We start from the raw sequence: 15,165 nt of genomic DNA on the forward strand, positions 1-15,165 counted from the left end.
AGAAAACAGTCATCAAAATCTAGTATATGTTTGAAGAGCAACCTGTAAACCAGTTCGGAACTGCGTATTAAATAAATGTCACGGAATAAAAAAAAAATGATTCACAGAAAGTGATGTTGCATGACAGTGCAAGAGGTCAGCACACTTTCGATTGCAAATTTTCAAGGCTGTCAACCACGGGTCAATATTCCCGTGTAGTCAGGTAACTTTTTTCTTTTAATTATAAATTGAAGATTCATCTAAATTCTAACCCCTAAATGTGAAAAAACTAATCCGGAGTTTTTGGTGGATCTAGTTAGAGCTGGCCAGTCTGGTGGTGTGTGTGATAGTCATGAATGTTAACGTTAACATCATCGTCATCACATTGCTAGTAAGTAGTACTCCATTTTTTTTTAACTATTACACATGCAAATAGTTGTTCAATAATGCATTTAAAGCAAGACTAAATTACTTACTTTTTTTTTTTATTGAAGCCACAGCTGGACGGTGCTCTTTGTAAATTGCAATGATATAAAAATTTGTTGTAAAAATAATGGTTCCATTGTTCAAATTACCTCTGCATTTTCTTATGTTAGCTGCTATTTCAGTTTAAATTACACGATTCTGATTTAAAATTAAATGTTTTGTGTCACTAATATATCAAGTTAGACAGGTATGTTTTGTTTTTCCAACAAAACATACCTGTCTAATTATAACGATGCTGTTTTTATATTTTTGGAAAAAAAGAAAAAAAAAACTGATAGAATATCTTCTGGTCAAGCGACTTTAAAGGTTCTGAAATGCTCAATTAAAAAAACCAGATAAAGCTATTTAAGAAGCTACTACTGAATAATAATTTTTCGTAATGTTTAATGAAAACAGTAAATGATAAACCAATTAATATAAAATAAGCATTTAAAATTAAAATTTCGAATCAATAATGTGAATTAACTTCTAGCGCTGTTGTTAAAAAAATGTCCCTTGGATATAACATTAAAAGCGTTTTTATAACATAGCTGCCTTTTTTTTAAACTACTTCTCATGGAATTTTATTTTAGTTTCAATAGGAGGAAAACAATTGAAATGACCTTTGTAAGCCTTTGCTAAGCAAACAGCTATTTTTTGTTGACCTTTGTAAGAAATTACATTTCTTGCGCAATTTAGAACGTTATCTGAATAACACACCAGGTAGCGTTCTCATTGGAATTAGAAATCACATGATGCATAAATAACCGTAATAATAAACAAAGAATTTCCAAGTATCCTTGATTAACATCAGCGTATATAATAGTTATACAACGATATTATAGTTTATAATAATAGTTATTACAACAATATTAAAAATTAGCTTTTGCTAAATATTTAACGATTTCTTATATTAATCAAAAGTAGCCAATGTGAACCAATGACTTCCTCTGAAGATTTCTTCATAATGAATTCCGATTTATTCCAATTTATTATCTTCAATTTTATTCATTAATTGCAAGAAAATCAGAATCCACCGAATCAGCCCATCTCAACCGCAGCCTTCCCTGCGTTCTTGTTCCAGTGGTTTTAAAAGGCAATATCTTTCTCATTGTATATTTATCACTCATTCGAATCACGTAGGATATCCAATTTATTCTTTTTTTATGTATTATTTAATAATATCAGGTTGTTTATATGTCTTGTACAGTTCAAAGTTAAATCTCCTTCTCCAGTTATTGTTTTCATTTACACCTCCAAGTATACTTCCCAAAATCTTTCTCTCAAATATTGCGTTACAATTTTCCTCCAGTTTTGTCATTATCCAAGCTTCAGAAGCATATGTCAAGACAGGCCTGATAAGATTTTTGTAAATTAAGAGCTTTGTTTTTCTAGAAAGAAACATAGATTTAATAAATCTTCGCAGCCCATGGAGTCGTTTTTTTTTTCCTTCTTCTAATTCTCTGTTATCAGTAGTAATAATTGATCCTAAGTAAGTAAAACTCCTTACAATTTCAAATCTAATACAAGATAGAGGACTGGGATTCTGTTTCCTAAGAATAACATGTATTTTGTTTTCTTTACATTTATGATTAAGCCAATTTGTCTTGCAGCCACCTTAAGGGCAAGTAATGCATCTTTCAGAGCAGGAAGGGAACGAACAACAGTAAATGCAAGTAGTTGTTCTAATCTAGTAAAAATATTACCACTGGTTTTGATATTTGAAGCACGAATAACTCTCTCAAGTGCAATATTAAAAAGAAGTCAGTAGAGAGAATCTCAGAATTTTAATCCTACACTTTTGTGTCTTTCAATGTAAGTTGCGCCAGTTTAATTTTGAAGGTATTTTAAAATCCTTCATTGTTTCAAGAAGATAATTTCTACCGATACTATCAAAAGCAGCCTTGAAATAAATAAAACGATAATGTCTTGCTTCCATTAGTACGTGATCAATTTGATAGCATAAGTGCCATCTGAGACACGCCAAAGTAACATTATGAACATTTTTATGTCGAAAGGATGTGCTGTTCGTCCATTATCATTGGTCGTATCATGTAAACCAAATCCTCCAATTGCAAATTTAAACTCCCTTTCTCTACCTTCTTAAGTATTTATATCACCCAAAATAATTTTTGTATCATATTTTGGACAACTGAAGTAAATTTTGTCTAAATTTTCAAAGAAAATTTCGTTTTGTTTCTTTGTTTTATCTTCAGTTGGTACATAAGACCAGATAATATTGAAATTAAAGAACTTTTCCTTAATTCAGACCTTACACAGTTTAGGAGAGACTGCTTCAAAATCCAAAATCAGGTGTTGTATTCTTTTACTTACGATAAAGCCAGTGCCTTCAATATGTTTTTTAGGATGACAACTGTAAAAAAAAACAGTATGATTCCTTTTTGTTCCATGGTAAGTAGTGATAAATAGTTTAAAATTAAGAATAGTAAGAGCTTATATTACACCAAACGGAAAACAGTTACGTATGAAATTGTTTTATTGCTAATTGTTCTTTTCAGTACTTTAGCAGTTTAAAATTAAATAACATCATCACTCTACATATAAAACCTTGTTTTGAGTTCTGTTTAAAAAATGTCTGCTTTAGTTTGTTATAACTGAGGATTTCTGTTTATAAGAGTGGCAACAAAGTGTATCCCTAGCAGTAAATAACTTGGGCCCTCATTGGGCCAATATTCATTAATCTTGGCTCAGTAAAGGTTCAAAGATTTCATATCAGAAAAAACTTTATTTTTCCGATATTGGCCCTATATAGAATTTTCCAATTCTCCTGATATTTTACAGCTACTTAACAACCAATATCGGTCCTATATAGAATTGTCAGATCCACCCGATATTTTATATCCATTATTTAGTCAATGTAGGTTTTATATTGGCCAATGTAGGCCCTATATATAGGCCATTCTAGGACCCATGTTAAAAAAATCTAGACATCCCAATATTGGTCCCTCGGTACATGTCCCTATAGGATCCATATCGAGGTAATTTTGAACCCAACTGGCCAAGGAAAAATTGTTGCTAGAGATTTTTCATTTCTGTTTTAATAAACCTGATTTAAAGTTATCACTGAGGATATTTCACATCCACACTGTGGTCGGTGCAAGCCTGATGATCGACCAGCCATCGGTGAGATTCGCACACGGTTCACCTCATTGGAAGGTGAACGCTATATCCCCTGAAATGTATTTTTCGATAAATTGCTAATCTTTTTATCATAGTTTTTTAATAAAGTATGATTATTTGATAATTATAATTAACGATCACGCATAATTGTACATACCATCATCTTCCAACTAATGCGAAATTTTCATAATTTCGTAACATTTATATTCGGCAGCGATAAAAATAATTTGTTCAACCCATCTAACCACTCCACCATAAAAATAAGTTATCCACTACATAGAGCAATCGGAAACGTGTAATAGCTCCACTCTAACTCTCGGACTTGCTTATGCTGCTACGGAACTGGACCGGCTGACCATAAACAATTGAAATAAATGTTTGAAAATGAAGAGTTTTTATTCATGCCCATGGTAATAACATACATTTTAACACTAAACATTCGTAATTTTCCGGAAAAATAAGCAGGGTGCTCCGTAAGTACCGCCTTTTACATCTATTTTTAGAATCCCAGTCAAGAAAGAAGTTCAAAAAAATTTGTCTCATAATATTATGAAGATGAATGTTCAAGCGAAGAATTAACAAAAACATCTCAGAAAACAATCGAAATAAGCGAGATTGTTAGCAGGAAAATATCAAAACCAGTTTCATTGTCTGATCATTTTCGATTATCACCTTCCAATCTTCCCACATCTGTCGTATAGATTTTCGCGTTTTCGGTGAGGTCTTCCACAGCAGCGATTCGTCTTTTTAATTCGCATTAAGATCCGTAATGAGCATTTCTATTACGTCACTTCTTATAAGGGATGCAAAATCTATATTAAACGTAGTCCTTACCGTTCTCCCAGTATATTGCATATTTTTTTAAAGCACTTCAATACTTATTTTACCAATTTTAGGTAATCATTAATCTAGTCGACAGCGGAAGCACTGGATCAAAATTTGGTTATAAGTCAGGAATCAAAGATTTTATATCAGAAAAAACTAGAGGTACGTAAATATAATCTATTTATATTTAAATATTAACACCCTAGAATTATGTAAGATGTTCAGTAATGACCATTCTTTTTATATATTCAGATTATCCTTGGCATAAAAATTGGTATTTAAGTGGGGATAAACGAAAACGCTATCGAAAGCTCCGAGCATTATCAGGCAATCAAACTGTTTTTCATTTTCTCATTCGAAGAATTTCGATATCGTTTTTGCTTCCTTCCCAATTAAATAACTTTGTGATTTATCATGTCTATACTCTTTGATTTTATTAAAAAAAAAAAATTCTAAAAATATTATTAAAGAGGGTAGAGTATTTTGCGATTTTTTAATTGTTAGAATTTAAAGTGAGTCACTTTAGTGAGTGAGTGCTTTGCTAAAATTTTTGCTCAGCTTTAGTGAACCTTTTCCCGTCACTCAAATGAGAATCATTTGTGCTTCCTCTTTATGATCGAAATTTTTGCTCAGCTTTAGTGAACCTTTTCCCGTCACTCAAATGAGAATCATTTGTGCTTCCTCTTTATGATCGAAATTTTTGCTCAGCTTTAGTGAACCTTTTCCCGTCACTCAAATGAGAATCATTTGTGCTTCCTCTTTATGATCGAAATTTTTGCTCAGCTTTAGTGAACCTTTTCCCGTCACTCAAATGAGAATCATCGGTGCTTCCTCTTTATGTTCGAAATTTTTGATCTCTGGAACTGCTTGAATAATTCTTGTTTCCAATTTTTTTCTTTTCCCCAACGTTATTAAAAAAATTAATGACATAAATTAGCCTCTAAGAAACTGTTTTTATATAAATACATAAAATTTCAATTAATATTTAAAAAATCGAAAGGAGTTCAACATTTTAAACAATGAACCAATATATCTTTGAGAAAAATTACATATATTACAGAAAATATTTTACTAATCCTTTTTGAGCATGTTTCAGAAATAAAATTTCAACTATCTTTAATTTTTAGAACAATATCAAAATTTCTAAAAAATTAAATTTACTAGTTGTTAATTGATCAAAATGAGCATAATTTTTAAACTTATACTATCTAATATTATCATATATAATCATCTAATTGAATTCCTTTATCAATGAAAAAATTTAAAATTTGAGATTTTTAACTTTATGCTGAACATTTCCATATTTAGTAACTAAGTTATTAATAAATAATTAAAATTTTTAATAACCCGTTTGCTATTTGCATATTTTCTTGATAAATGCTAAGGATTTGATTACAACTATAAAATCTTTTAATAGACAATATTTTGAAAAAAATTGGATTACCTCAGCATACGTGTTTCATATATATTTACACAGTGATAAATGCGCGTTTCAACTAAAAAGTTTCACCCCTTGCACTAGGTGCTCTATAAAGACCGCCCTTACTATGTATTTTCTACAATGAAAACAATAAAACATGCACATTCGGGTCGCATATTCATATTTAACTGCGGAAAAGACAAAAACGCTTTTGAAATGTGACAAATCACGGTACAAAAAAACGAGAGTAATAAACAAGTCAGTTGATTATTTGAAACAACTTCAAGTTTCAACTTCCAATTAAACCTGTTTTTATGTTAATTACATCGCGACAAACACAGCCTAAAATGCATGTTTGCGAAAACGGAAATAAATCAAAAAAATATTTGAACAATGAAAATCAATTATAGTCACACCGGAAGAATAAAGACAACCATTGTTTCAGGCGACTGATTTTATCCACCGTTAAATACCGAAATCGGTGATTGGCACTATCCAATACACTTTTGCCCGGTATTCCCTAAAACTTATATGTTTTTAATTTAAAGTAATACTGCCCGGCATTTCCAACATTGATGTTTTTCTCAATTTATCCCAACAGATATTAAAATATCGAGTGAAAATTAAGATATTTTTTATTTCCAATGAGCTGCACAATCGGTCTTGCCGATGAGCAGACCTAGCGCGTTCTCCATAGGTGGCATCCACTCTTTCAGGACCACCACAATGGGTGAGATACCGTTGGTCATGTTAATTTGGACGTCTAGTTTCTGCCACACTAGATGGCAGCACCGAGACTCTATTTGGATGCTAAAGTGCACTAGGAATTTAATTTTGCCGGAAATGCCGAGAGCCAATAAGGCACACCAGGGATCTTTTACATGCCGCATAATCATACGACATGGCCGCTGAGGATTTTCTGCATCCCGAAAATCCGGTGTCTGAGCCGGGGATCGAACCCGCAGACTTGGGCTCAGAAGGCCGACGACAAACCAACTGCGCCAAACATTAAAATATCGATGAATTAATTAATATTGTACTAGAATAATAGAAGGGGATTGTTCACATTCTCCGGGGAAAGTCGATTTTACGAATTTTATGAAGTAGATTTATAGGAAACAATAAATAGTGACTCTGACTCAGAAGTCGATGATACGTCTCCAGTGAAAACTGTTACTTTTTCTGATGCTTTGCACGGTTTGGAAACAGTGAAAACTTACCTAATGCAGCAAGATGTAAATTTCTTCTCATCATGATGTCGAAAAAAAACTTTGAAAGTAAGAAATCAAGGAAATAAGCAATTCTTACTCATGAAATACTTGTTGTTGTTAATTTACGTCGCACTAGAGCTGCACAATGGGCTATTGGCGACGGTCTGGGAAACATCCCGGAGGATGATCCGAAGACATGCCATCACAATTTTGATCCTCTGCGGAGGGGATGGCACCCCCGCTTCGGTAGCCCGACGACCTGCGCGCGAAGTCGAGCACTTTACTGTAGCACAGTTTAACGAGGACCAATACCGCACACCCTCGGTCCCTACGCAGACTGATCCAAGTGGTCACCCACCCGCACACTGACCGCAGCCAGTGATGCTTGACTTCGGTGATCTGCTGGGAACCGTGTCTTAACGATCAGTCCACTGCGGGACGCAATTCTTACTCATGAAATACTTTAAAATTTCAAATCAATCAGCTTGTAATTATTCGCTGTATTTTAAGTTTCTGAATAAAAAGTGTAAGATTTCTATTTATTTTGCGTATTTCTTTATTAGAGATGTTCGGATATTCCATAAGGTTAGTCAATTTCTTTTTATTCTGTTCGAATTATTCTCGAATCAGAGAATAATATTTTAGGTCCCTATGAGTTGGTTAAATCAGGGTCCGATTGTATATTCTTAAAATTCTCTTAAATGTCTTAAAATTGAGACACAGTATCTAGAAGTATGACATCACACATTTTGATCAGAATTAAAACATTTAAAATCAGCAGATTAAATAATTTCACGCAATTAGTGTTCATATCTTTCCATCAAAATAAGTACAGACCTAACCAATACAACGTTATGGTCGCAAATGAAATGCCATTAAAAAAACATTGTTATGGATCAAAACTAAATTTTAAAATATGATCTGTAGTATGTGTTTTGATTCAGAACTGCTAGTATATGCTTATGCAATAGCGCTCAGTAAAAAATTACTATTTTCTTAATTATTATCTTTATTGCATATTAGTTTCCTTGATGTGCCGGTCAAGTGATATTCAAGTGAATTTGAATTTCTCCTACCCTTTCCGAGGATTGGTGCATGCAGGGAAAAAGGACAGCGGTTGCAGTTTCCGGGGCGACGGAAAGCTTTCCTATTCACTTAATGTTCCTCATGCTTCTTGTGGCACCATTCATGTAGTAAGTAATTATACATCACAAGTAAACTGATTTGCTGTATTAATCCTCCAAACATTGAGTACCTAAATAAAATAATACTGCCCTGCACTGCATTCCCATTGAACAGCTGCAGCTAAAAGTCCTGAAAACTCTGCTGAGGGGGTTAAGAATCCTTTTAAAAATTCCAAAATTGATTAAATTAATTCTACCTTCAATTATACATAGTAAAACCTAATAGTATATTGTAAATTGTAACAAATAGTAAATAAACAAAGGATATTTCATTCTACTTTAAAATGTAAGAGTTTGACATAAATAAGTAACACATTATCAAAAATAAATAAAACAACTGCGCCAGAATTTTTTTTCCTGTTTACAAAATCCCAAAATAGAGTTTTAATTAGTGTCTTTGTTCTCTGTTGTAACAAGTGAATCATTTTGGGTGTATGTCCTGCCACACAAGGGGGATTAAAATTTTTAAAAATACGACTTATATATATATATATATATAGATATATAAATTGTATTTTTAAAAATTTTAATTCCCCTTGTGTGGCAGGACATATAAATTAAATAGTTCCAGCAAATTACTTAGTGTTGCAAGCACTATGAATGAATTTTACGAAGGTAATCAGGTTTACAATTACACCAAGTGAAGCAAATTATCCACAAAGTAAAAAGTTAAGTTTTTAAAATGAATAGTCAAATGTGAGTTTTATCAGGAAGGTATATGCATCTATTTACAGGAAGGTAGCAGTACAAAATGAGTAACATTCAAAGAAAAAATTAATGATGGACTTTTCCATAAAAGGGGCTCCCAAATCTATGTCCATGGCCTTTGCTGATTTTTCCTATGTGTTCACTGCTGTACAGCCATGATGAAAATATTTCAGTTTCCAATAAAAATGCCCTGTAAATGTATAAGTTCTTAATAAAAATTCATCTCGAAAAAAAAAAAAGAAATTCTTAGTAAACACCATTGAAACAATACTCTAAAATTTGCTCTTAGGTATCAAATGATGCAGGACTCCAGCTCTAAAGCATCCTTTCGTTAAAGACAAAAATAATTTTATTTAGTTTTTACTTTTGTTTGTAGTTAATGATTTAATATATACAGTAGGGAACCGATTATCTGGAACGATCGGGATAACTGATTTTTCCGGTTTTCTGAATCGCTACAAAAAGCCGTTTTTTTTTTTTTTGTTAAACCCAACTAAAAAAAAGAAAAATATTTGGAAACAATCCTAAAAAGAAGAAAAAACGATGAAGTAATAAACTAATGATTCCAAAATGAAGGTAAGGTAAACATCTTTCAAAAAAGAAAGAAAAATCCTAAAATCTTATGAGGAAAAAAACTTTTTAAAAAAATGGCGGGAAAATGTATCGAATTTCGTTCCGGTTTTTAGGTTTTCTGATTTCCGGATAACGGGCTCTGTACTGTATATATATATATAATATATATATATATATATTGACGATTTAATGTACGGATTTTTATGATTTAATAAATGTATTAATAATAACAAAATTAAAAATATTCTGTTGCAGACACCACAAGACAGTTTTGCAAATACCCTCACAATACGTTACCACCCAGCATTGGAGTTGGAAGGAGATGAAATTAAGACTATTCTCTGTAAATACGGAACTGGAAGTATACAATTAGGATAAATATTATTAAAAATTATTATACATAAATTAAGACTTTTTTTCTTACAGTAGTGCTATTTTACCGTAAATTAAATGATCAAAAGTATAATAATGTTTTAATACACAATATAAATATTATTATAGTTTGCACAATTAGATAAAAATGTTGCGCACTAATTATATATGAAGATCAAGGCGGGGGTGAAGAAATGGCTGATGAAAGCTGATTCCGGGAAAATGAAATTTAAAAAAAAAAAAAAATTCAAGAATTATCAGAAGCAAGAATACAATACAAGTCATTCACAACTTGTTAACCATAATTTACAGAGCCCTAGGTAACAGATGTTCAGAAAATGATGTTACAGAGTTAGTGAACTGTAACTTATTTGTTTGCATTTCTAGTTTTTATCTGTTAATTATCATGTAACAAAATTAATGCAAACATTTTTTCGACGGTAAAATATAGTTTTTTGACTGATTACATGAAAATTTAACTGATTGAAAGAAAACTGATTTCTTACCAGGAGAGCAAACCTGCGTTGAAGTTGAAAGTTGAATTAATTTAAGCAGATATATTTTATTTTCAATATACTCTAAAAACAGCATAATACGTTTAATAAAGAAGTCTAACTTTTATTTGCTTTATTTTTGAATAGAAATTTTGGGAAACAGATATCGCACATCTCTTTGTAAAGTTGAATTTTCAAACCTAAATTTTTTTTATAAAAATCAGGATGTAGATTTATACACCGGTAATCAAGTCGGATATTTGCTGATCATGAAATAGAGATGCAATAAGAACAGTGAAATAGATATGAATAACTCTGTATAAGACTTATACAGAGTTATTCATATCTATTTCATTCAGAGTTATTCATATTATTCAGAGTTATTCATATCATCTATTACGAACTTTTCGAGAATTTAAATTTTGATGCTTATTTTTGTGAACATTTTTTTTTTTTACCGAAAATGTCTTTCATGAACAATTTTAATAAAATTCAAATTTTTCCTCAAGTGTAATTTCATTAGAAATAAATTTCTAATATAAAACTAAAAAAATTATTTAGAACATTTTATAAACAACTAACTTAAAGTTTTAAAAAGACAACAAGGATTGGTAAATATTATTGCCTTTTATATAAATATTTGAAAAATTTCTCTTTGAAAATATAAGATACCATCAATGTAATTCATTATAAGTAATACATTATTATATACAATTCACTTTTCTTTTGTAAAAGCATTGATTACGGAATAAAAATTTTAATTTTTGAAAATTATTAATTAAAGTTTTCTTTTAAAGAATTGTTTTTGTAGGTGTTGATAAATGGAATAAAATTTTAAATACACCTTTATGTGATCTTTGAAACAAGACTAACCTATCTGTAACATAAAACATAAGTCAGCACCACTATGAACAATGCAACAGGTCAGATAATAATTAAAAACCTACAGATAAATTGAAATTCCTATTTTAGTTGAATTAATGTTTGCCTTAGTTTTTAAGTCTTCTAAAACCAATACATGTATTTTAAAAACTAGTTAGTACATATCTATTTTTTAACTAGCAAATTCTAATTAAAAACAACATGAAAACAAAGATCTACATGTCTTCTTTGTATTATTAGGTCTTTCCAGAACCTACTACCTGGAATCTTATGTAAGCAATTAAGACCAAATGAAGAAATCCAAAATGTATAACCTTTTGTACTTAAATAAAATAAAGAAGAAAACAGTTGTAAGACTCATAATTTTTAATTTTAAACATTTCTGGGAAGGTATCATCAACAACATTTACGAATCAAACAACATTTACAAATGCAACAAAAGGAATTTCAATGAGTTTTCAAGAATTCCAACTTTTGTGTACTATAAAATTAATCAATAATAACATTTCAGGATTTAAAAGTCATATGCATTTATTAATCGATCCAATAACGAATAAGAAAAAGTAAATATGTATAAAATGTTTTCAGAATTTGAATAGTACTATAAGTTTATCCTAAAAAAATACTTAATATTTTACCATACAAAAAGGTAAATGCTTAAACACATACTGTGCAAAAATCTCTAAAGCTAAAAAGTTATATTTGAATATTATTTTTTTATAATATTGTTTCAGAAATAAAACACAACTACACATCTTAGGGGGATATAACATAGAATGTTCTGATATTAAGTTAAAAACATTCTGTCCTTAGATACATTTGTTTTCAGTTAAAATTTTTATTAAGAAAGACATATAAAAACATATGCATTATTTTCATTCATCTATCACAAAAAAGTGTATTGATTTCTTAATTAATTGAATAGTAAATAGTTATTTTTCAAAGTGATCTTTAATTTCTTTTTGTTATCTTTTATTGAGTGCATTATTATCACTTTAAATATTTTGGTAAAAAGAAACCTAATTATTTTAGCTTTATTCCTGAAAGAAGTATTCTTAGAGAGAAAAAAACTTATTGATTGTTACAGATCATATTATCTGAAATCAGACAGGAATAATTATAAGATTTATATCCATCAGGACGAAGATTATCGAATATCAACGTTATTATGCATAATAATTAAAATAATAAATACAGGGTTGATATACAATGAAAAAAAAAAAGAGTAAAAACTAAGAATACGAAAAAGAAAAAAAGCACCACAATTATCGAAATTAAATATAATATGAACTAAAAATAATATGACTACAGGCATATATAATTAGAAATAATTAAAAGGTAAGTTATGTAAAACAATAGAAGTAATAAACACAAAATTAAAATTTAGAGAAAGAAATAAAATTTACGTATCTCATTTAATTACATAACCTTCAAACTTTGTTTATGGCACTAAATAAATGCAATCTGGCAATTTAATAAAGTTAATAGGATCAATATGGTGAAAAAATTATATTTATTAAAAAATTTAATCATTTAGAACAAAGAATGAACATCTTAAATTTTAAAGGGTGCAAAATCTTTACTCTTACGGTCGTTATTGTACTACTACCAAAAAAAAAAAAAAAAAGAAAAAAAAAAAGAAAGAAGAATCACGAAATAGCACAAATAATCTGAAAACAAACTCATAAACCTGAGAAAAATTCCCATATACTGACAGACTCATATCAAAGATAATTCACAATTTACCAGCGTTAAGGCATGGTGCAAAAATATTAAGTATTGCTTATTCAGTGAATTCAAACAATTTTTGTCTTATATTATATTACACTTCGACTCATAGGAGTGGACAGTCAATATCTTCATTCATTTCAACGTATACAGTTTTCAGTTGTGTAAACTCATTGATAGAAGCCAGTCCATTTTCTCTTCCGTATCCAGACATTTTGTATCCTCCAAATGGAACTTCAGGGGGAAATAAATTATAGTTATTGATCCACACAATGCCAGCTTGCAAATCAGAAGCAACTCGATGTGCTCTCTGAATGTCCCTGAAATATAAATAATTTTCATCGTCATTTTTTGAAAAATTCAAACATTTTTTTAGCAAAAATAATTCTAAAGAGTTTCGACTTTCACAGAAGATTGAAATTCCTTGATTGTTAGGTGTATAGTTAAATTCTGGTCAAGTGTGTACAGGGATAGCTAAATACCAAGCAAATAAGATATACCAAGATACCAAGCAAATAGATAAGATATTGCTCATTTAACATTACCCAGTGGTCACCTATGAATCTCAGTCACGGAGGCGAGCAACATTACACACGCCACAGATGCCTATTCATAGGGTTTTTCACATTCACACAACAGAGAACAACACACAGAGAGGAAAATATCCATGCTCTGAGAGGGATTCGAAAATGCAGCCACAGTCAGGCATACTGACCTCTTGGCCACCTGTCCGGTTGTGCTGGATGTTACTATATTTATAAAAATAAGAATTAAAACATAATTAAAACATAAGAAATAAAAAGATTTAGAAATTGTTCTTAACGAATCTTAATAGCAGTACAGAAAACAAATTTCTCTAATTTATGCGCATTTGCTATCTAGTCCATAAATATCAATATGCCCAGTGGTACAGAGTTCTGAGCCATACATTAATAAGTTGTTGGTCCCCCTTTTGTATCGATGGTAACCTGCAATTGTCTGGGGAGACTTTCTACCAGGTCTTGATAGTTGACCATAGGATTAGATTGTCAAGTGCCTATCATAGTTGAAGTGAGTGCTAAATGTGGAAGAGAAATTAATCCTTCCTTGAAATATAACTATAGAATTTAGAGAGCAGTCGCGATGGCTCAGGGGATAGAGTGTTTGCCTTTCAATGAGGTGAACCGGGTTCGAATCCCAGCGATGGATGGTCGATACGAATCCGCATGTAGGTTGCATTGACCATAGTGCTGATGAGAAGTATCCTCAGTGATAGACAGATCATGGGCTGGAGTCCTCTTGTTGTCGGGCTAATCGAGATTTTTTTTTGTGGCTTCCCCCCCTGTAATGCAAATGCAAGTTCCATTAAAAAGTCCTCCATGAAGGCGAATTTTTTCCAATACTTTATCCAGGAGTTCCCTTGTCTTCTGGATTGGGTTCAAAATTACAAGGATACATGGTTGAACATTAGTAGTCGTAAACCCAAAAATTTGGTCGGCTGTCCAACGACAGTTATAAAATAAAATATAGAATTTAGAGAGCATCATTGTTCATTGTCTCGGATTTTAAGTTTCTCACCAAAGGAATTAGAAGACCTAGGCTAAACCATGAAAAACACTGTCACACCATGACGATTTAGATACATTGTTAATATCCATGCCAGTTACTCTTATTCCGATAGTTGACTGAATTGAACAACTGTAAAATCTATCCATGTACTTTTTTCACTGCTTCCCAATTAGAAATAGTTTGTTTGTTACCCTTTGTTTTTATAACTGAGTACAAAACAAAGATGGCACCACACAAACATAAATATTCATTATCATGTAAGCATAAAACATGTTACAAACAAAAGTAAACAAAAAAATAAATAATTTAGAAACTACAACCCTATAGACATTTTTGCAACAGCATAAAATATTTTTATGGCAGAATGCTAACAAAAAATCTGTAGAAAAATAAAATAATGCAATATTTATAAAATAAACAGAGCACAAAATAGAACATTATAAGAGCCTGAAATACAGTAAGAAATTAAATAAGAACACTTTCCAGGGCTGAAAATAGGCTTATGAATTAAGATCTTCCTATGAATTTTTTAAGAAAACAAACATTGTAAAAATTTATAATAACACAGGGTAACAGATGTACAAGATATAACATAAGAATGTTAAAAACCGTTTGAAGAAAAAAATAAACTTTAC

At 30.7% G+C, this 15,165-nt stretch overlaps 2 protein-coding genes across 5 annotated transcripts in view; one reads left to right on the plus strand and one right to left on the minus strand.

The window, feature by feature from the left end:
• On the plus strand, positions 1 to 11,603 carry LOC107456013 (uncharacterized). Of its 2 annotated transcripts, XM_016073779.4 has the most exons (6): positions 62 to 202; positions 296 to 370; positions 4,482 to 4,572; positions 8,065 to 8,234; positions 9,762 to 9,867; positions 11,495 to 11,603. In XM_016073779.4, exons 2-6 carry the CDS (start codon positions 332 to 334, stop codon positions 11,536 to 11,538), a joined length of 450 nt encoding a protein of 149 aa, XP_015929265.1. In that variant the 5' UTR covers positions 62 to 202; positions 296 to 331; the 3' UTR covers positions 11,539 to 11,603. The 2 variants fall into 2 exon arrangements, with proteins under 2 accessions (XP_087010101.1, XP_015929265.1); XM_087153975.1 differs by lacking the exon at positions 11,495 to 11,603 and having other exon boundaries at positions 1 to 202; positions 9,762 to 9,911.
• LOC107456012 (4-trimethylaminobutyraldehyde dehydrogenase A) overlaps positions 11,603 to 15,165 on the minus strand; it is a 20,325-nt gene continuing 16,762 nt past the window's right edge. For all 3 annotated transcript variants that reach the window (XM_043051182.3, XM_043051183.3, XM_043051181.3), the window contains exon 9: positions 11,603 to 13,302. In XM_043051182.3, coding sequence (XP_042907116.2) covers positions 13,089 to 13,302 — 214 coding nt within the window. In that variant the 3' untranslated portion in view covers positions 11,603 to 13,088. The remainder of the gene's footprint in view (positions 13,303 to 15,165) is intronic.

Source organism: Parasteatoda tepidariorum, chromosome 10, assembly GCF_982258835.1.
Source record: "Parasteatoda tepidariorum strain Cologne lab strain chromosome 10, Ptep-v5.0, whole genome shotgun sequence".
Classification (NCBI taxonomy): Eukaryota; Metazoa; Arthropoda; class Arachnida; order Araneae; family Theridiidae; genus Parasteatoda; species Parasteatoda tepidariorum.

Excerpts from the sequence above, each read along its gene's own strand:
- LOC107456013 (XM_016073779.4), top strand. The coding sequence starts at position 332 with ATGAATGTTAACGTTAACATCATCGTCATCACATTGCTA. Across the intron at positions 4,573-8,064 it reads TATATCAGAAAAAACTAGAG|TTTCCTTGATGTGCCGGTCA; the intron begins GTACGTAAATAT and ends ATTGCATATTAG. Across the intron at positions 8,235-9,761 it reads CTTGTGGCACCATTCATGTA|ACACCACAAGACAGTTTTGC; the intron begins GTAAGTAATTAT and ends ATTCTGTTGCAG.